Source organism: Pleurodeles waltl, chromosome 7 (assembly GCF_031143425.1).
Source record: "Pleurodeles waltl isolate 20211129_DDA chromosome 7, aPleWal1.hap1.20221129, whole genome shotgun sequence".
In the NCBI taxonomy this organism is placed as follows: domain Eukaryota; kingdom Metazoa; phylum Chordata; class Amphibia; order Caudata; family Salamandridae; genus Pleurodeles; species Pleurodeles waltl.
The window spans coordinates 1134263115-1134284996 of NC_090446.1; the positions used below are offsets into that span (position 1 = coordinate 1134263115).

The following is a 21882-nucleotide window of genomic DNA, read 5'->3' on the forward strand; positions in this document are numbered from 1 at the left end:
GGCATTTCCTTACAAACCCCTCTTCCCTAATGGCACCATCCTACGTTCTGTGTGTATAACCTTCAGCTGACATCCTTCCCTCTCAACTCTTTTCCCCTCTGCAGCGTCTCTACTCACACCTTTGCTTGTGAGTCCTTTCCCCTCCATCTACAAACCATAATTCATTCCAATCCGTCTCCACCCAGGCTGCCGTCTTTCCTCTTCTATCCCTCAACCTTTTCTTTATAAACTCCCTTTACCCTCAGCTGCCCATACTGGGCAGTCACTCACAGAGTTGCATACCCAGTCCCCCCTCCACACCCAACCCAATCATGCCCTTCCACATCCTTCGAGATCTTTTTCTGCCTGCAACTCACTCACAACTGCTCCTCCTCCCTTTCCTCCCATTGTTCCTCCTCAACCGGCTACCAACTATATCACCATCAGAGTGTCAGCTACAAACTAGTACCAAATTCAAGACCTGAACACTGACATGGAAAAAAACCCACCCGGAGTGGTATCATGAGTCATTCTTCAACTGTCTCACCATTCAAAAATACCATGCATTGAGAAGAGCCAAGAGTGAAACGCATATTGACTCTTAGCATTAGAGTTTAGATTACAATAAAAATTAATATAACTTCTATAGCATGGGTACTCACAAACTTTTTCTCGGGGGCCAAAATTGCAGTATGGTTTGCGGCCGAGGGCCGCACTGAAGTGACAGCGGGGGGCGGGGCTTAGAGGGGGCGGGGCTTAGAGGGGGAACAACCACCCCACCCCCTTTTTCAAAACAATGCTAAACAGCGCCATCTGCTCTCACCCCTACCCCAGTAACACACACAGCGCCATCTGCACACAGCGCCATCTGCTCTCACCCCTACCCCAGTAACACACACAGCGCCATCTGCTCTCACCCCTACCTCATTAACACACACAGCGCCATCTGCTCTCGCCCCTACCTCATTAACACACACAGCGCCATCTGCACACAGCGCCATCTGCTCCCACCCCTACCCCAGTAACACACACAGCGCCATCTGCTCTCACCCCTACCCCAGTAACACACACAGCGCCATCTGCACACAGCGCCATCTGCTCTCACCCCTACCCCAGTAACACACACAGCGCCATCTGCTCTCACCCCTACCCCAGTAACACACACAGCGCCATCTGCACACAGCGCCATCTGCTCCCACCCCTAGCCCAGTAACACACACTGCGCGCACACACACAGCGCCATCTGCTCTCACCCCTACCCCAGTAACACACACAGCGCGCACACACACAGCGCCATCTGCTCTCACGCCTACCCCAGTAACACACACAGCGCGCACACACACAGCGCCATCTGCTCTCACCCCTACCCCAGTAACACACACAGCGCGCACACACACAGCGCCATCTGCTCTCACCCCTACCCCAGTAACACACACACAGCGCACACACACAGCGCAATCTGCTCTCACGCCTACCCCAGTAACACACACTACATTAAAAACAAATAAATAAATAACCAAAGAGCCTTACCTGACTCAAAGCACTGTAAAGATGCCACAAATGTGGAACAGCAGGCAGGCAGGCGGGCAGCAGACGTGGAGCCGGTGACAGGAAGCAGACGACCAAAGCCCCGTAAAAGTTAGCTGCAAGCGCTGACTTTTATGGGGCTTTGGCTTCCAGGATCGTCAGGGCAACGCCATAAACAATGGCCGCCGTATGTAAACATAGAGGAGGGCCGCGGGAGCATGCTCCCGCGGCCCTCTTCTATGTTTACATACTGCTGCCATTATGAAATGGCGTTTGGTGTGCGTCTCGCGGGCCGCCAAGCTAGGTCCGTGGGGCCGCTGGCGGCCCGCGGGCCGTACTTTGAGTACCGTTGTTCTATAGGAAAGTGCCTCTTTTTGACATGGTTACCCCCCACTTTTTGCCTGGTATGTGATTTCGACTGAAAGTGCACTGGGTTCCTGCTAACCAGGTCCTCAGTGCCAGATCTCTTTCCCAAAACTGCACAGTTATATCCCCAACTGGCAAAACCTTTGGCATCCTCTGTAAGCCCCTAGTAAATGGTACCCCTAGTACCTAGGGCCTAGGTTACTAAAGATGGTCCCTTAGGGCTGCAGCACTAATTGTGCCACCCTAAGGAACCCCTCACAAGAACATGACAGGCTGCCATTGCAGGCTGCGTGTCTTGGTGCAGACAAAAGTGAATACACAACATGACACACACCCTATGTGCCATGTCCCCTGACATTGCATGCAATATATGTAAGTCACCCCTCTAGCAGGCCTTACAGCCCTAAGGCAGAGTGTGTCATATTACATGTAAAGCCATATCTGCATGAGCAGACATGCCCCTGCTATGTCTTTGTCGACTCTCAGACATAGTAAGTGACCAGGGAAGCCATTTTAAATGCATATGCTGGACACTGGTCAATACGAGTTCCCCAGCTACATGATGGCTTCACTGAAGACAAGGATGTTTGGTACAAAACATCTTGTATTGGTGAACCCACGCTGATGCCAGTGTTGGGTTTACCAATGCACCCAGAGGGCACCTTAGAGGTGCCCCCTAAACCCTACGGGCCTCCAGGGTGCTCACTGACCAGTTTCTGCCAACCTGCCACCCAAGACACTGTTCTGGACCCCTAGGGTGAGAGCCCTCTGCTGTCAGGAGGTCCAGAACATAAGCCTGCCGGGAAGAGGGTGTAACATCCCCTCCCGCAGGATGACCTGCTGATTAGCCTTCCTAAGGCAGCAAGCCTAAAAGGGCTGCCACCTTTGAAATACAAATCTGGTTCCCCTCACAGAAAAGGAAGCCACCCCCTCTATCCAGAGCCCATTTGGCACCTGGACAGGCGGTAGAATTAGCCAGTCAGTTAGGCGTGCCACACCCAGGCTGGTATCACCCCTAAAGTGGGCTACTGCCAGGTGGACATGATTTTTCAGAAGTAACCATCTTGGTGATAGCATACTTAGGAATTGTGAGACTGTATTATGCCCAGTTCCCACAGGAAGTGAACATATAGGTGGCGTAGTCAGCCCAAGGGTCAGTAACCCACTGTATACCACCCTATACAGCCCTACGACCTCTAAATTCAGTATTTGGGAGAGCCCCTGGCACCAGAGATGCAGATCCTTGTGACCTAAGAAGACAAAGGACACCCAAAAGCTGCAGCAGCAGAAGAAGAGAAAGGAAGCAGCTGACTTGGTACCAACCCCACCAGCCTGTCTGCATCCCACATCGAAATTTGTACCAAAGTCGACTCGTCCTGCAGCCCGTGACTCCAGACTGCCTGCCTGCCTTCAATAAAGGCTCAAGACCTCCCGTGAACAGCAGACCTGTTCTCCAAAAGAAGGGACTCTGAAGCCTCTGGAACTGCCAAGACCCAACACCTGAAGTCACCACTGCACCTGCCTTCCCCGACCGGAGGTGAAGTGGGCCACCGGTGCCAACAAGGTTGTCCAGCTGCCCAAAGTCTGAGTCCATCATGGTTTCAACCCTCCTGGACTCAAACAAGTCACCCGCAGCCCCCCCCCCCCCCCCCCCCCACGGCCTCTGTGGTGAGAGAAACCTGACACCTAAAACAACCACTGCACCTGTCACCTGGGGCTTGAGTTGAAGTAGACCATTGGTATCAACGAAGTACCCCAGCTTTTCTGGCATCGGGTCGACTGTGGTTTCACCCCTCCTGGACTCCCTGGCGACGCCTGCAGCCTCAGACCACAGGATCCCTCAAACGCGAATGCTCCTGGACACAAAAACCTAATACCAAAGTACACCTCTGCACCCGTTGCCCCAGACCCATTGAGAAGAGGACCAAAGGTGCGCCTATGTCCCCGAGCACCACATGTTTGTAACCTACCTGTTGTTTGACCTCGAGTGACTTCCTAGCCAGAGGCTGCTGTCTTTTTCCACAAAGACCAATCTCCTTTGAAATACAGTGGGCACAGGGCGCCCTACTAGACCTCTGTACCAGGCTGCCCCAATGCTGCCTGGGGTGACCTGTTGGTGTGTTCCTGACCCTTGCCCAATAGTCACTTTAAGGCTCGGGCATTGGTCCCGTTAGTCGTCATACAGTACCTGTTTGCAGAACTTGTTGTTCCTCTCATAGGATTAAATTGCAGAACTCGGAAATTGCACTTTTTAAAGTGAAAATAATTCCGATTTAAAAACATACTTACCTAAATGATTTTTCATTGATGCCTAAATATATATAAATAAATACCTGCTATTTTTATAAATTGATGTGGATCTCCTTCTTGAGTCGTGTGTCTCATTTATTTACTATTGTGTGTATTTGTAGATGTCTTGCACTCCTCTGTGCTAAGCGTATGGCTGCTCAACCACACTACCCCCAAAAAGAGGACTTTGGGATTTCATAGTAAGCCCTGTCCACTCATTGGTGAACCCTTGGGCCCTTTACACAGTATTCACAACCCAAATAAATGTCTGCTTCAAGCAACTTCCAAAATCTGAAGTGTGTTCCCTGTCTCCTCTTTCTCCAGTAAGAAGAGGGTAGACTGGTTCTTCATCACACCACCCTGGCTTGTGAACAGCACATCCTGGAAAGAAGATAATTCTGAGGAATGGTGCCAACAAGGGACCGTACTGTGACTCTCCCCTTGTCAAACACAACCACTCACACAGTTCCTCTAAACAATGCTACATTTGCTAAAGCCTTCACTGACCATTCTTCTTTAATCTGAATATACTCTGACACTTCATCATTTGGTTTAATTTAGTCTAATCTCACTTATACCAAAGCCCTAATAAACAGCCGGGATGCAGTACAACTCTGACACCTTATACCATGACCTACACACTCATCACACTTAATCCACAAAGGATTAAATATCTAGCAAATATTTAGATACTGTACCCACTTACTTGCAGTGACTGCCATGCATTTCTATTGCCCATCATATCAACCTCGCACAAACAATCAGGGAAGATCACATCTCAGACTAATGCTGCACATGGAAGAAGATTGGTATTCTAACCTTGGCTAACAGCCTCTGAAGAACTATTCCAGCACCATATTTAGTGTAGCTGACTGTCCACAGCCATCCTGACCTTCACTAAATGGCTCTCTGGTGTATGCATTACCTTAACCCCACATAAAGACCATGCCACCTCAAATGTATCCAGATTTACCAAATGGAGCACCAGATAGCCACCATCAAAGTCATGAACAGTACTCTTAATCATGTACAGTGGGGAAATGATTGGGCACCAGAGAGAGAATGTGAAACAAGCTCAGGCTCAGACACTAAAAGCCAGTGATCTCGAAAGCTGAGAAATATTACTCTTTCTGGATGAGCTACTCCTCAGTACTTTTGAAAGAACACTTTAGGGTATCACAGAATTCAGACAGCTGGCAGCCATATCTGAAGAAATGGTTTATTTCCAACGACTCAGTGATGCACTAGATAACCACCTTGGAGAGAAAGCCCAGGACATGACCACCTACCTCGCTGCCAGACACAGCCCTCCCTTTACCATCCGCCATGAGGGCCATTCTGGATGCCTTTACCCTGCTCTCCCTTTCACGATTCCGACATCTGGCCACCTCTAGCCGGAAGTGTAGCTTTCTGGCATACTTCTGCAAAGAATCCGTGTTGTCCACAAAAACCACTGTACCAGCAATAGCAATACTCACTCAGATCTATACTTTCTTTAGATTCCTTCAGTGAGTATAACTTTTGAAAATAAATAAGAAAGAATAATATTTGATCAACCGTTATGGGAGTTTATGAAGCTAAATCAGAGCATGTGTTACGTGAGAGCTGTTTATGGTTACAATATTTATCTGCTATTCTCCCATTCAAGAGGGCCACTAATGATAAGTAGTAAAAATAGGCCACAGTAACTGAAACTGCAGGTTATAAAAACCTTGTCATCTAATTCTATGTCCCATTTAAACAAAAAATCGATAGGCCTTGCATCAAATCACAGCAGTACATGGAATATTTGCTTCTCATTGTTCTAGTCCAAATATTATCCCTAGAAGCTGATTTATTGGCCTAGTAATGTGTACCTTCTTTCCTTGATTAGGTGCTATACCACAATATCCAAACGTTTTCAGTTCCGGTCATCATACAGTAATATAGAGAGTTTCTGTCCACCTTATGCTATATTGAGATAGAACTCGCTCAGAAAATAATGGACTTCTCTACTCAATAATCAGATCATCAGAGTGATTTGTTCCGCCCGTTCACCCAGTGCCTTCCAATATAGAAAATATTAAGATGAGTCTGATATGCTTCATCCTCAAATATCCCAACACATTGCAATCCAGTAGAACATGTTGGCTCAATTCTTCTAACCTTCAACCACAGATTTTCCCTTCTATTTTGGTCAAGCATGTTTCTTACAAAATATGCATCTAATTTCAAAATTCTAAAGCATTTGTCTGAATATTTGCACTGTTAAATATCTTTGTACTTCATTGCTTCAGGTTCTAATGCAGAAATGCTTTGCGTTCTTATTAGCTTTTATAAGCACTCAATCTTTGTGGAAGGTCTGTGCCTCTCCTTGGTGGTATAGCGGATCTGACGTTCCACAATTCGCAGATCAGATTACTGGCAGAACTAGTCTAGTTCTGCGTTCTAGATCTGTCTAAGCCACTTCTTTCAGTCTCTGGTCACTAAAGCTGCACTAGGTCTATCGGTGTCTGGAGTTTGAGATTCTTCACTGTATTTATTTCCTCTTAATCCTTCAGCAGTGTTACATTTTACTTTGTGTCTCTTTCTGGGTTCCCAGTGGGTTGTATACTTGTGCTCACCTTCTTGCGATAGAAAATTCCTGAAGTGCATTTATGAATTTCAGCTACTTCTTCGGAAAATGAGAAGCTTAGCTTCTGGTGTGTGTGTCAGACTGGGCAGGTTGCAGGAGCTACCCCTAACTAATAATCTGGTAATGGACAACTAGCCAGAATTAGTGCAGCAAAAGAGCAGAGGTCCAAGATACCAGAGGCCTTGTAGGGCCTGTAAGCAAAGCAGAAACATGTAGTAGGTGTTAGATTTGCAAACGGAAGGACTACAGCTGACAGCAGCATTCATGTACCTAATGTAACAACTGTCAGCATATTGACAGAGACTCAGACATCGTAGTAGGAACAATACTCCAGTTAATGCAAAATCAGTTTCAACTTCATGACTTAGTGGGTGTCATTTCAATGAAGTTGAGACCCCAACGAATGATGGGTGCAGATAAACTTTCCGGAAGTTTCTGTCCGGGAAAGTCACAGACAGAATTTTCAAGTACTCTGATTATTGCTTCCTCATCCCTGGCACAGATACCCTCCTACTATTTTTCCGTAATCCTCAGACAAAGAGGGAAGGTTACCCCTCCTGGATGGAGTCTGGAGAGTGGACGCAGACCTGGTGCGCTCTTCCTCCTTGCCACAGTTCGATAGCCATTTAATGACTCTGAGGCTTCAACAATAAGCCTGAAGCTCTCCACTGTGGCTCTGACCCGCTGGATGAAAAGTCATATCTCTGGCCATGAAGGAGTGTGCTGGGAGTTACCTGGATCACATGAATGTAGGGCAACATGGAACATCATCGGCTTAGGGTGGCAAAGCTGCAACAAGTACAACGATTGTTACTGCTGCCACTTAGACCTGGCAGTAGAATTTGGTGTCAGTGTGTTTGCAGCAGTAAATCACCTCTAACTCTGTGCTATCCGTATGGGCCTTTTGAAGGTGGCATTAACAGGGGTTGTTGCTTTGATCACAGCATGTTGTGTTTTGTATGATGGGATTGTGACAATCGCAGGTAGCTTTCATACATCTTCATAGATTAATGACTCATACAAGGAAAGGGAGGAAGTAACTCGAGGCATATGCCTCCCCAAAAGATTAACTACTGTGACATGCAAGGGGGTGAGGGGCTAGTGACAGAGCAGAGTCGCTGCACAGGCCCAGCATCCTCAGAGGAGCCATGTCAACTTAAGCACACTTTAAAAGAAGCGAACATGATAACGTCACTTTCAACAATCTTCATATCCCTTTTCTAATGCAGAAATGCAGCCTCAACTTGACTAAAGTTAAAGGTGATCATACTTCTTTCTGCAAACTTGAGTCCACCCCCATCGTTCTCAAGCCCCTCTATGTACTACTTTCTGCTTTCTCCCTTGCACGCTTCCCCTCGACATACAACAACTACTTAGAATATGATTTCTTGATAACTTCTCAGCACTCAGTGGTCGTCATTGACCAGGTGATTTACTGTCCCCCTTAAGTAAGTTTGCGGTGCTTTACATTGAAGGATTTGCTGTTGCCGTTCCTAAGATGTGCCCGACATGCATTGTTGAGGACATTTCTGTGAGCCTTTCTATACCTGCTTACAGAATAGACAGCACATTGTTTAGGTCGGGTTATGCCACCCTTTGTGTATCTTGAATGTAGGCACATGTAGGAGTAACAACCTCAAAGGAATTTAGTTCTGTGCTTCCCAGGTGCGTCCTTCGCCTTTCTAGCAAAAAATATGGCCGTTTGTTGGCGGCTATTTAGTGCTTGCGAAACAGTCTTGGAAATTGTTCTCAGTTATTTTGGGCTGTTTATTTGATCATTGTTACATTCTCTTAGATTTGGCATGTAGTCATTCTTATTTGGCTGTTTATTTTAGCCACCATAGTGTAGTGTAGTTCTCCAGTGTGGTCAGGCTCTGTTGTAGGCATTGTTCTTTTGCAGAAAAAACATGAGTGTGTCTCTTACTTCACCTATCCCCTTCATCTTACTCTCTTGCACAGGCTGAAGGAGCCCTGGACTGGCAGCACACCACCTTTCTCCTTCAAAAATGTCATCCGCTTGACCAATGATGTAGATGAGTTTCGCACCAAGCTGATGAGTGAGCGTATTTCTGGCAACTTGGACCCACCGGAAGGAGGCTTTGATGCCATCCTGCAGACAGCAGTGTGCACGGTGAGCACGGCAGGCTGAGGTGATGGGTGGCAGTGCCCCATTGGATGCTGAGTTGGCATTGCTTCCTGAGCCTTCAGTCTGCAGTAGTCCCAGGATGGTAAGGCCAGAAGTGGCCCTCTTGTTATCAGCTGGTGGCCTGGACCTACCTTAATTGTATGATTTTTTCCATTTCTAGGACCGCATTGGGTGGAGGGCAGACAGCACCCATCTCCTTGTGTTCTCCACAGAATCGGCCTTTCACTACGAAGGTGATGGCGTCAATGTGCTGGGTGGAATCCTGACACGAAATGATGAGCAATGCCACCTGGACAGGGACGATTCTTACACTTACGACACCAAGCAGGATTACCCTTCTGTGCCCACTCTTGTGCGACTGCTTGGCAAGAAGAGCATCATTCCCATCTTTGCTGTCACCAACCATTCCTACAGCTACTATGAGGTATCAGAGTGAGCATGACGTGATCACATGCAGAGGTCGGAAGCTGGGGGCAGGTGGTAACTGGTGTTTGAGGGGGACAGTACAGAATGGAGCCATGAATAAGGAGTCACAAGGGAGATCATGAGAGGAGAATACAGAAATCAAAGATAAGATGTTAAAAAGATGCAATATATGTCACAGAGAGGTCGGAGTTCCTGGCACGATTGATGGTCACTGACAGGTAAAACATCACAGAGGGATGGTATGACCTGAGGTCATAGAGTGGTGAAGGTGGTCCAGGAAACCCAAGAGACCTCAGAGAGAAGAAAGGACAGAGAGCAGGGATGTTACAGTGAAATAGAAGATCAATGAGAAATCCAAAGAGATATTATAAGTCACATGTAGGCTAAAGTTCACAGATAGGACATGCAAATGAATCAGTTAGAAGGGTGCAGAAACATCTATGGAAGCACATAAAATATTTAAAGGTAATTTGGGCGTCTGAGATCAGGCAAAACAAGACAGTAGAATTTACTGGGTGGGCAGATATGTGGCTGATTGCAGGCATATAACCTATGGGTGAAGCATTGTATTTTAATTTCATTAATATAGCACTTATTGTCGCTGACAAGTCACTGAAGCACTTAATGGCGGGTAGCACACTATTCTGGAACTCATGTTTAGTAGCTATTCCAGTAGTCCTTAATTACTGTAATTAGTCTTTTGCTCCAGGAAACTGTTCCATTCATTTTTCCCAGTTTTCCTGTGGTTAGAGTTAAGAGTCATCAGTGTAAGCTCTTGCAAATAGAAGTTGGGATAAGAAGATTGGCTAGAGCGTGAGTACTCACAAGCATTTCCTCAGGGCCCTAAGAGTACAAGTTGGGTTATAATGGGGAGCAGCACTGATTTCCGACACAGGCAGGCAAGAGGATTCAAGGTTTCCAAGGTGGAGAGGAAAACATGCATGGCATTCAGAGACTACAAAAATATGGTTTGAGCTGCTTCTTTCAATAAAATTTTCAAGAGATTGTGAGAAAATGGTGCTTTTGAAAAACATAATATCTGGCTAGGCCAGAAATGTAAATACATGATTCAATAATTAATTGCCAAGTGGCACCTTCAAAGCTGGTTTTTTGCCCCTCCCCCCCAACTCTCCCTTCCCCAAACCCTGTGGTTACCATGAACCTTCAAGAGTCTCATGAGTGCTACGATATTGCAGTAGGACAGGCGAGAATATGGAATAGAGATATTGTGAAGTGATACTAGGCACAAGAGAGGATTAAGGTTGAGGTACATAGGAGATGCAAGGAGGATGTGAAGGTTATGTTGTGTTGGAGTGTTGTGGTACAGAGTAAAGTGTTTCCCTTAGAGTGATGTATTATTTGACTTAGGACAAAATTACAATGTTTTTAAAACAAAGCCAGATAGAGTCAGAACCAAAACACATAAAACCCTAGTATTCTGTCACCATCCTTTTGTAGTAGAGACATTGGTTGTACCTTTAGGTGTGAATCACAGGAGTATGACTATTCAGTGAGGTACTAGTGTTGGACAATTCTGTGCTGATTTGAGCAATATCACAATATCTCAATCCCTGCCCAGCGCAATATGATATCCGAGAGAGATCATGCAAATGATTCCCAGCTTCAGCACCATAAATGGCCTCTGCTAATGTCAATCACTGGACAAATATTGTGAGTTGAGTGAGAGAAGTCTGGTCTGGTGATTACTCTCAGCGAGGAGGAAATGTGGCATTACAAACTCTCCTGCTAACTCAATTCCTTTTATATCACTTTTTACAGAAACTTCACAAGTATTTTCCTGTTTCTGAGATTGGCGAGTTGAAGGAAGACTCCTCCAACATTGTGGATCTTCTCAAGATAGCTTTTGATGTGAGTACCAAAGGTCTGATACAGCATGGTCACATTGTGGGGGAGAGGAGAATCTCCTCAAGGGCAAGATGTCTAAGGGGAGACCTTGAAAGTTTCAGACTGTGGCAACTCTATGTGGGGAAATCCCCCATGACTTTTCTGCAGTGGCGGCCCATCCTTTAGGTCGGAGGGGCCACGCCCCCCCACCTTTTGCCCCTCATGAAGAGTGTCTGTCAGGCTGAACAAAGGTCAGCCTGACAGACACTATCCATGTTCAGCTCAGACAGCCAGGAGCAGACATGCACGATTTGCGCACACTCCTGGCTGCCTGAGCTGAACTTTGCTGGGCTGAGGAGGTCACAGCTCCTATGGGCGTGACCTCCTCGGCTCAGCAAAGGTGCCTCAAGGCCCTCCCCTGGGTGACGAGGAAAGTATCACCAATTGACACTCTCCCTGGGTGCTTCAGGTTTAAGCCCCGAAGTGCCCAGGGCGAGTGTCAATCAGTGACACTTCGTCACAGAGTGGGGTGGGGTCAGCAGTCTCACTGACCCCATCCCACTCTGTGACGAGGCTGGGACTGATGCCTTCCCTCATTGGCTGACCTATGAGGGTCAGCCAATGAGGGAAGGCAGCAGTCCCAACCCTCCTGGGACCTGGAGGCTGAAGGTAAGTGTGTGTGTGTGTGATGTTTAAAATTGAATGTTTGGTGACCCCGTGCATTTTTTTGTGTTATGAGTGTTGTTAATGGATGTGCGTGCATGCGTGTGTGAAAGAATGAGTGTGTGTGATGTTTTAAAATGAATGTTTGGTACGTGCGTGCATGTTTGAATGGTATGAGTGTTGTTAATGGATGTGCGCGCGTGTCTTTGTGTGAAAGAATGAGTGTGTGTGTGTGTGTGTGCGTAACCGCCCCCTCCCTACTAAAGCTGCCCGCCGCCACTGCTTTTCTGTGGCAAAATTCTTAGTGAGTGATTATGTGTGGGTTCCCGGAAGTGTTGAGGTTCTTGGTATGCACATATTGAGAAACACTTTTGCTGTGTAAATTATGATTCCCAGAGTGTCTGAATGCTTAGGGTTGGATGATGGAGTTTTTGAGATTACGTTTATTAGACAGCTCTTGGATGCACTTCCTTGAGGAGTCCTTAGGGTGCGTATGTACATGGCTCATGGGATGTATAATTTTGGGCCTTTATGGTGTGTTTATTTGTCCCCTTCTTGCAGTGTGTATGTTGTTGTACCGTAGAGGCTTTTATGCTGTGAGGCCCTTAGGCTGTGTACGGGACAGTGCCCTTTGGGCGTGTATGCTAGGCGCCCTTTGGAGTGGGATTACTGAGCATTTATGAGAAGGAGCCCATTTGTATTTATTTCTGGAGCTCTTTAGGTGTTGGTATGTTATGGTATGTTGGATTCCCTTGGAGTGTTAGTGGTGGCCTTTCGGGTGGATATTTTGGCATATCATTGAGGTGTGTATGTTTGGGATGTTGAGGTGTGGCTAGTTTCTGATTTGTAAAGGAATATGGGCCGGGCCTACAACCAGTGCTATTGAATGCCAGAAGTGCCAAATACCAAGGCTGTGTGGTCTTGGTTCCACATCATACCTCTTTAATTCACCACCAGCCACTCCCTGCATCTGTACCTTCCCCTTGCAGGTTCCTGCTTTCTCCCTTTGTCACTGTGTTTCTGTCTTTCTCTTCCTACTTCTTACCCCTTTTATGTGTTTCTTACCCCTTTTATGTGTTTCTGTAAAAGTCTGATGAAGATGAGGAAAAATAAGTATTGGTCCTCCAAAATGAGTGCTAATAGGCATCACCTGCAACCACGTGCTCAGATTAAGCACTGGGTGTGCCTATTGGAAAAGAGAATGACACAAAGTCAGATGGGATAAATGTATTCACTTATTTATGTGAAGGATTTTCATATAGAGCATACCAGGCCCTACAGCATCTGACCCCCTTACAGAACACCTCATGAATTATATTAAAAACAATCAGTAGGTCACAGGGAAGCCAAACTATTAAAAAAAATCACAAAATTGGGGAAAAACCAGTTAAATGAGAAGTAACTTAAAGCAGTACCCAGGGTTATAAGGAGGAGCAAAATCAGAGGGCTCCATATGACAAGGAGAACAGTCAGCATAGAGAACATATTAAGGCAGAGCAATAGAGAGGAACATCAAGTCTTTGTGTCAGGAACTTAGGGAGATTACTCAGGGATACGCTGTGGTTGTCAGGATCAGCAGGCTAAGAAATAATCTCACAGCCATCTTGCTTCGGTATTGCCAGTAGACATAGTATGGGGTGGAGTGAGAAGCATTTACCAAGGAGGGAGGCTTTGAGCTGATTAACGAAGGCTGGTAGAAATGTTAGGGTTCAGATTTCCGATGGAATTGAGTTCCAAATTCTGTGAGCATTACTTGCTAAAGACTGTTTTTTCTTCAAATCGGGGATTTCAAGTAGAAGAAAGCCAGTACTTCCAAGTCCCCTTATGCTACTGCAGAGTTTCTGTGTTTTTTTCACCACACTGTTTTATGTTTAGAAAACCATGAACAAACCAAATTTCAGCAACCAAGTATCTGTTTCTTGCCAGGTATTGCAGATGCTTGGAATGGATAATGTTGTAAACTATGCAGGCAACTTTAAACATAGATCTCCCTTCAACGGGAATCCAATTTAGTGAAATCAAGATGGAAGTGATGTGGTCAAATCTCTCTGTTCCAGAGGCCAGTCGAGCAACTGTATGTACTGAAGCTTTGAAAGGTGTGAGGTCGGTATTAAGGATGCAAAGGAGGATGGCATTTCCATAGTTCAGTCTGAAAGGGACTGCAGCATGTGAAATGTCTTTTAGATCCTGGATGGGTAGAAAAGTTTTGATCCCCTGGATTAGTTTGAGTTGGTAGTTACTGTTTCTTGCTGAGGTATTAATGTGCTTGGAAAATTAAGCTGGCCCTCTACTATGAAGCTTAAGGGTTTGGGATTTAACAACAGTGTATGATAGCAGTCAAGAATATTTGTAGAACATAGCCACACGGATGAAGATTTCAATGCAATAAGAAGGAGTTCTTTCTTTGCGGTTAAGTGCAAGATGACGGGGTGTCATCTAGAAATGTAGGACTGTTATGAGTAGAGGTCAGTCTGGAGATGTCAATGGGAGATGATACTTGGTGGTAAAATAATCTGCAGTCCCTAATCAGATCACAAAAGGATTCAAGATAGATATTCAACAAGGCTAGGGCAAGAATAAAGCCTTGTTAGATGACTTGAGAGACAGCGACAGGGTTAAGATAGGGCATGTTCCGCTTTAATCACTTGAGAGAGGCTTGCTAGGAAAGGTTAGGAAAGCCTTTCCCTTCAAAGCCTATGCAGGGTTGGAGGCTCTGTGGAAGGATTACATGACTGCAAGTGTAGAATGCCTCTGAGAGGTCAAGTATGCTGAGCATACCAGAGTCACTTGCATCCTCTGATATTTGCAGGATGGCTGTTTCCATACTTTGACTTGGGATTGGAATTCATCCTTTAGATTGTTGGTGTTAACAAAATCGGTTTAGTAGGATGTTAACACTGCTTTCCAAGTCTTTTTGCCAAGAAGGTGAGACTAGAGATTAGGCGGTATTGTTGAAGCTCCCAGGAGCATCCATTAATTTTTCAGCAGGGATATACTCGTCCATTTTAAGCAGTCGGGAATATCCTTTGTTGTAGAAAGACATTAAAGTTGAACTAGTGTGGCATTAGGACGTTCCACATAGCTTTGGTGTTAGACAATAGGGTTCAAGGAGGTGATTAGATGGGTTTATTTTGTAGACAATATTCTATAGTTCTATCTGTGAAAAGTCTCAAAAAATGCCCAGGTGTTTGACAATTCATTGCTCATTGTTACACACATGTTGATAAAAAGCACAGTGTGGGATACTTCCAAAATGTTGATTTTCATGCCAAAGAATTGTGCAGTCTACACCTTTCTGTTCAGGATCCAGTATTCCCTGGGTGTTATCTGCTTTCCTTACTTCTTTAACAATCTTTAAAAAGTTTTATTCTTGGTCTTTTTTTGGCCAGTTCAATCTGTGACTCGATTGGCCGAGCCTTGAGCTGAAACATATGCTTTTTATAAGATCATTTCACACAGAAGTTAAAGATTGTTCTTGGAGGGTATTTGTTACATAGTGCATTTGAGTGACCTGAGGAGCTTTCTTTCTTCAATAATATCTTTATTGCATGAGGAGTAAGTTTTTTCCTTCTTGGACCTTCTCTCTCTAAAGCATGCAGTGTCATGAGTGACAACAGTTAAGGTGTTGTTGAAGTGGTTAGTTGAAGAATTTACGTCCTGCTGTACAAAAGAATGGGGAAGCAATTAGGGTGTTTTTGTTTGGTATGCATTCATGGTGTATGCACTGAAGGGACCTTTAAGGGGGGGTCTACGTCGAGGAGCCTGTTGTTGGGTGTGTGTGTGGAAATACCCTCAGAATATTTATTGTAGGTGTCCCTCAAGATATTGATCAGGGCACTGCTCAGAATTTGAATGTCAGAAGCATAGTTTAGGAGGCTTTATTATTGGAGAACTCCTTCCAATATGTATATAAGGGCACACTTCAGAAACGTTAATGAAAGGATGCACAGGAACCAATGAAAACCAGAGAGCTTTGCAGCCTCGTCAGGGACATGAATCACTATACAAATACTGCAGTACAATCACAATAATGTTTTTCTCCAGCTCTTTAGCTGAGTGACCCATTCATCAGGTGTGTTAGTGGAAATCCCTTCCAGTTTGTGAGGTGATTTTACTTAGGCACTCAATTAGAAGTGAATGGTAATGAAACTTTCACAAAAGTTCTATGCATCCACCTCTCTAGTCTTTTCCTCTCATGTTTTTTAGCTTTATTGGTCATTTTGCACAGAGACAAAAAAGAACAACAGAACACAAACATTGCCACAGTATACAATGAAGAATAAACAATCAGCACTTCCCCCCTCATTTAAAGGTTGGTAGATGCCAGTTTTACTGATTTCATTGGGAAATCCCTTTCAGTGAAGCTGCTACCATTGGACATGGTGTTAGGAGTGTGGCCGTAGTTAGAACAGCCCCATAAAAGCTATCTCAGACAGATTTTACCTTGTCCAGGTCCACCAAACCATGGTGGCCCATAGATGAGAAGAGTAGAAAAGTCCTCCACACTCTGAGAGAAAATTCCCAGTACATCAGGAATTCTTTTTTTCCAAAGCCATGCCCGCATTGTAGAGGTCTGTCTTTGGACAAAATGTGCTGATTGGTCTATTGGTGTACTGCCAATACTGTTTTTTTTATTACCAAAGCAATTTGTGCCATGGAGGTCAGGCTGCTTTATAGAAAAAAAGGCCACTGGCTTGTTGGGATGCTCTAGATTTGGTCTGCAGTGCTCTAACGGATGTCCCCTTTCTTACTTAACCTCACAGCTATACCTCAACTTTCAGTGCACAGGTCTGAACTCATCTGCCATAACCAAATGTTTCAAATCAATGCCAGGAGCTTTTTCCCTAAATATAAACAAGGATTCTGTAAGTGTACAACTTCCCCTGACTTTATAAAGCCACAATACCATTGTTCCATTTCGCAATCACCTGTGTTACAAAATTTAAAGTTGATCATATTCGTATTTGCTTTGAAGTCACAAAGGTCTGCATTCACTGCTTACTGTAAATAACTAAATAACAAAGGTAGGCTTTTATTTGAGCAATTTATATGAAACATCTTCTTGGGTCATGGTCTCATTCATCAATTTGTGTGGATGTGGGGTGCACATCATCTATACGTTCTAGGGGAGTCTCATGGGGTGGTGAATGAATGTAAGGGTAGGGGGAAAAATGCACAAGAGCACCTTGACCTAGATTTAGTACCATCTTTTTTTGTCTTTCCAATTCCTAGAGCATCCGCTCCAAGATGGATATCCGAGCTGTGCACTCAATGAGTGCCCTGAAGACAGACGTCACATCCCAGTCATCCCAGAAGCTGGAGTCTGGTTCCTTCCAAGTGATTAGAGGGGAAGTGGTGAGTTTCGGACATGAACTAGGCTCTAGGGGAGTATATTTCAATGAAGAGTGCATGAAAGGGTTTGTAAGTCATGTTACAGGCCGCCCTGAAATGTCCATCTTGAAAGAGTCCATCCTGTAACCACTGATCACTAACAACTCGAACAGTGACCAAAATAATGCAGAAATCCAGAGTAGCATTGAAGAGAGTACTAAAAAGGCTTCAGGCAGTTGTTTGCACTCTACAATGTAACTTCATCCCTAAGCCAGCATCCTGGCAGGGAATGAGCACACATATATCAAGTACATTCCCTGCGAACTCTCTTCATGGCAGAGGTGGATGGATCATGCCATGCACCCCTACAGCCTGGAAGTTACATGTTCAGATGTGAAACTATTATGACTAGATTCACATGCTACGCATTATTGCACTCTCTGGCTGAGTTCGACAAAGCAAGCTTGACTGAACAAACCTGTAATTTTGGTTGTTCACCATAAAAGAAACATATGGGCTCCTGATAATATTGACATTAATCCCATAATGCCCTACTATGTGATCACAATTTTCAGATTTACCCACCAGGTAAAAAATAGATCATCACCCACCAGTTAAAAAGCTAATAACGAGCACCCAATCGAAGGCGCCTGCAGGGTCCATGGCATTGTCAGAGAACTCTTTCTGGTGTGTGCAGAGTTTTGATTAATTTATGAAGACAACATACTTGAACACATCTTACAAGGCATCACAGCAGCAAACAGGATTGATGAACCAGAATGAGTTGAAACATGACTGCAAGAAAAAACAAAAACTCAACCAACATGATCTGTAGTTCTTTCATAAACATACATCACTTCAGCTTCAATACATTTTGTTATGGGAATCTTCTCCCTCCAAGACAATCAACACATCGTCGCCATAGAACAGTACTGTCTCCTGTTCCTTGTCCACCAAATTCTTATATACTAATGGTGACTCCAGGTACTTTGACTGACCTTGTTTAATGCTTCTTCCAAAAAAAAACAAAAAAACCCTACTGACATAATCAGTAGTGGAGCAACTCCTTTCACAAGCATACTTCACTTCAGCTTCAATACATTTCCACCTGGTTGGTTATGGGGATGTTCTCACTCCAAGACAATGAACACATTGTCACCATAGAACAGTACTGTCTCGTGTTCCTTGTCCACCACATTCTTCAAGCTTCTATAGAATGCCCATTCTTTCAACTAATATGATTATTGGTCACAATTAAGATGTTACCTATAGATCATGGACATTGTTGCTTGGGTTTTGAGTAAAAAAAAAAAGTGAAGGTCAAATGCTTGAAATAATCTCAGCCACTGGTAGTTACTCATATCTCATCCCAGTCCATTGTTTTTTTGCCCTGATATCACCTCAGACAGGAAACAGCAATATGCAACATCAGCCTTTATTATGCTCCAATTGGAACATTCCCGTCTGAACTCACAAGCCAGATCCCCTCTGAACATGAGCACAAGCAACGCCAGACCAGTTTCGTCCTAGTTAGACATCGTCAGTGAGGTATCGCTTGAGTCCTGTGAAAAAGTGAGCAGTGGAACCACTTGGCAGTTCAACTTAAAGCTTAAGAAGAGGATTTTAACTCATATATGGCTTGGCCAGTGTCTGGTACAATAGCAGACTGAGAAGCTTGAACATTTAGCATTTGTAACAAGTATGTGTTAATAGGAATGTGCTTTTTGTTATGTTTGCTTTTATGATTTCTTTTCTTAAGAAAATCGAATAAGGGTGCCTGGCTTGACAGGGGTGATAGAAAAGGTCTCAGAAGTAGGAGCTAGAAGAAATGTGAATGTGACAGCCGTGAGCATAGTGAGGCAGAAGGGGAAGTAAGACAAGGTATAAGTGAGGGAAATTGAAATAGACTGAGCTAAAGACAGTGGGTACGAGTGAGACAGAGTCCAAAAAGGAGATCTAGAAGCCTCACCATGGCCTGAGGCCTTGTGGGCAGTGCCTCGCCCGCTCGACAGTCATGGTGAGAGAACAGATGACAACAGAGCATTATGACAGTCAGATGTTACAAGGTGAATTGGTTAGAGTCACATGCCTTGCATTACCCTATCTCATAGTGGTGGGATGTGGAACTGTCCTAGAGACATAAAAAAAAAAAAATACAAACAAATAGCCTTACGTCTGTCTATCAACTCAAAGACACCTGTAATCAGGACCCTGTGAGACACAGAACAGAATGGTGTTTTGTCATTTTGCCTTCTTCAGTTTTTTTCCCCATCACGGCAGTCTATCTACAAATTGTATTGATCAGAAAATAGACCTCTGATCGATAACCTAGGGACCCGGTAACCATATTATGAACATATAGCTGATCTTAAGACACTATCCATAACACACACACATGTGGTATGACATATGTGGCAAACAAGATAGCATATTCCCTTCCTCACCACCTCAGTACGTCTTACATTTGTATGTAATTTTCCATAGAGCAATTAAAGCATTCAAAAATGTTGTAGAAAACCTTTCTACTCCGGGAATAAAACTTCTCGTAGAGAGGTTGGAGCATGATCTTACTTCAAGCACAATTTTTTGTTACCAGACAATTTCACTGGCAGCAATAAGGATATTTGACTTATTCCTGCATTCCAGTGTTAGAAGCATGTTATTTTACAAGGCTGACTAGGTGGAAAACTTCCAATATTGTTTTCGCTCTTTGTGTCTCTTTTTTTTTGCTCTTTCCATCATTTTCTCACTTTCTCTTTTTCTATCTGAAGGGCACTTATGACGTGCGTGTAAGAGCTCTAAAGGAATTGAGCGGAAAGCACACATGCAACTTGCCGGAGCAGGACCGAAGTGGGAAGGTCCTGGTGAAGCCCTCCTCGTTCAATAACGGCTTGGAGATCGACACCTCCATTATTTGTGATGCCTGCCCTTGTGAACTGGTATGTGAGCTCATTCTATTTCTTTTCCCTTATTTCTGTGATTAGGAACATGTGCTCATCTCAGGACTATCTGTGCGTTAGTGCAATAGTATGCATGACTGTATCATCCTGCCTCGCCGGGTTGATACATATGCTCATTTCATCTCAACGTGACTGGGTAATCTCATCTTTATCCCTGACCCCCTGTCCCTGCGAGCTGCTGCATACTCTTATCTCATCCGTAGGGTGGGCTAATGGGCCCTTTGGATACTTCTGTATGCCTGTGTCACCTCTAAGTCTGACTGCTCACACAAGTGAACTGCTTTGTATGCACATCTCCTCACCAGCTTAAGCTGCCTGCCTCTGTCAGGGGACATGTACACTTACCTCTGGCCTTGAATGCCAGGTTGCTGCTGTGGGTTGTTACAAATGCTTATCTCATATCTGTCGCTGACCATCTGCAAGATGATATATACCACAGCCTTACATCTAGCGCTGACCAAGTACCCCAGTGCGCTGGATTGTATGCTTGTCTCATATGTTCCTCTCACTACTGTGAGCTGGAATTTACTCCCCCATCATCTGGCCCTCTGTGTGGGTAGACATGGTTGTTGTTTCTCTCTGACCCCTTACCCCTGTGTGCTGGTATTTATGCATGCCCCATTTCTAGTTGTGCTCATTCTTCTGTGAGTTGGCATTTACACCTCTCATTACCTGAGCATGTTCGTGGGTATGCAGGCTTGTTTTATCAGTGTCTCACTATCTGCCCCTGTGAGCTAGTATCTGAGCATGTCTCATTTTTAGTTCTGCACATGATGTTCTAGTCAGATGAAGGACGAAGAAGCAGGATATTGTTGTTGGGAAACATTTCTGAGGTACAGTGAAGCGGATGTCCGGTTTGGTAACACGGAAGCGGAAGCACACTCAGGAATCGGAACCGGAGCGTCGCTGCTTGAGCGGGCGGCGGTCAGCGCTCGCACAGTATTCCCTCGGAGCCAGCAACCTCTGAGGGCCAGGAGCCGGTTTGAGCAGTTCAATCGGAGCGGTTGAGACTCCGCGGCGGCCCGCCCAGCCGGTGCTTGGGAGAGTCTGGGAGCTGCAAACGCTGTCCACCTCGTGGGTCTCGGGCTCCCCCCCGCCCGGGCGTCCTCTGCCGCAGGATCCATCAAGTGAGGCCCTGCTGGGCTGAGGACGAGGGTGACGGTGAGAGTCAGGTGGCTCAGTAGTCGCATTGTGGGGCCCCAAGCACTTTGGCCCCAAAGAAGCGGTAAGAGGACCAGGAGCAGCACTAGGAGCAGCACAGAGCCGAGCCGGTCACAGTGCGGACACTCTGAAGCGCAGATGGCAGGAGGAGCAAGGCAGGGGCGAGGGAAGTGTGAAGCGGAGCATAAGCGGAGTATCGGGGAGGCGTTGTGGAGGCATTCGCCTCTCCCTTAGTGTGGCAAGGGGGAAAACATTGCAGCAAACAGCAGCAGCAGTGGCGCGAGGAAAACACTGCAGGGCATAACAACACAAGAAGGATTGGACTGAAGTGGGGAAGGAGAGGCTTCCGCACAAGTGAGCCTGGGATACATCTCTCAGATACTGTATGTGTTCCAAATACAACGGCTTCAAGCTAAGAGGCAGAGGCAGAGGAAGAACGGAGGAGCTCTGCGCTTGATGTGGGCAGCGACACGGACATGAGATTCTACCCACCAGCAGCTCCAGGTCCCGCAGGGCAGTCTCCGTGCCTGGACCCCTACTACTACAAGCTCTGAAAACTACAAAAGTACATTCCT

The 21882-nt window shown here is 45.4% G+C and overlaps 1 protein-coding gene across 5 annotated transcripts in view; it reads left to right on the forward strand.

Moving 5' to 3' along the window:
- Positions 1–21882, forward strand: part of ITGB4 (integrin subunit beta 4) — a 330473-nt gene that overhangs the window by 129965 nt on the left and 178626 nt on the right. For all 5 annotated transcript variants that reach the window (XM_069200167.1, XM_069200166.1, XM_069200168.1 and 2 more), the window contains exons 7-11: positions 8735–8906; positions 9082–9345; positions 11127–11216; positions 17088–17210; positions 19958–20125. In XM_069200167.1, coding sequence (XP_069056268.1) covers positions 8735–8906; positions 9082–9345; positions 11127–11216; positions 17088–17210; positions 19958–20125 — 817 coding nt within the window. The remainder of the gene's footprint in view (positions 1–8734; positions 8907–9081; positions 9346–11126; positions 11217–17087; positions 17211–19957; positions 20126–21882) is intronic.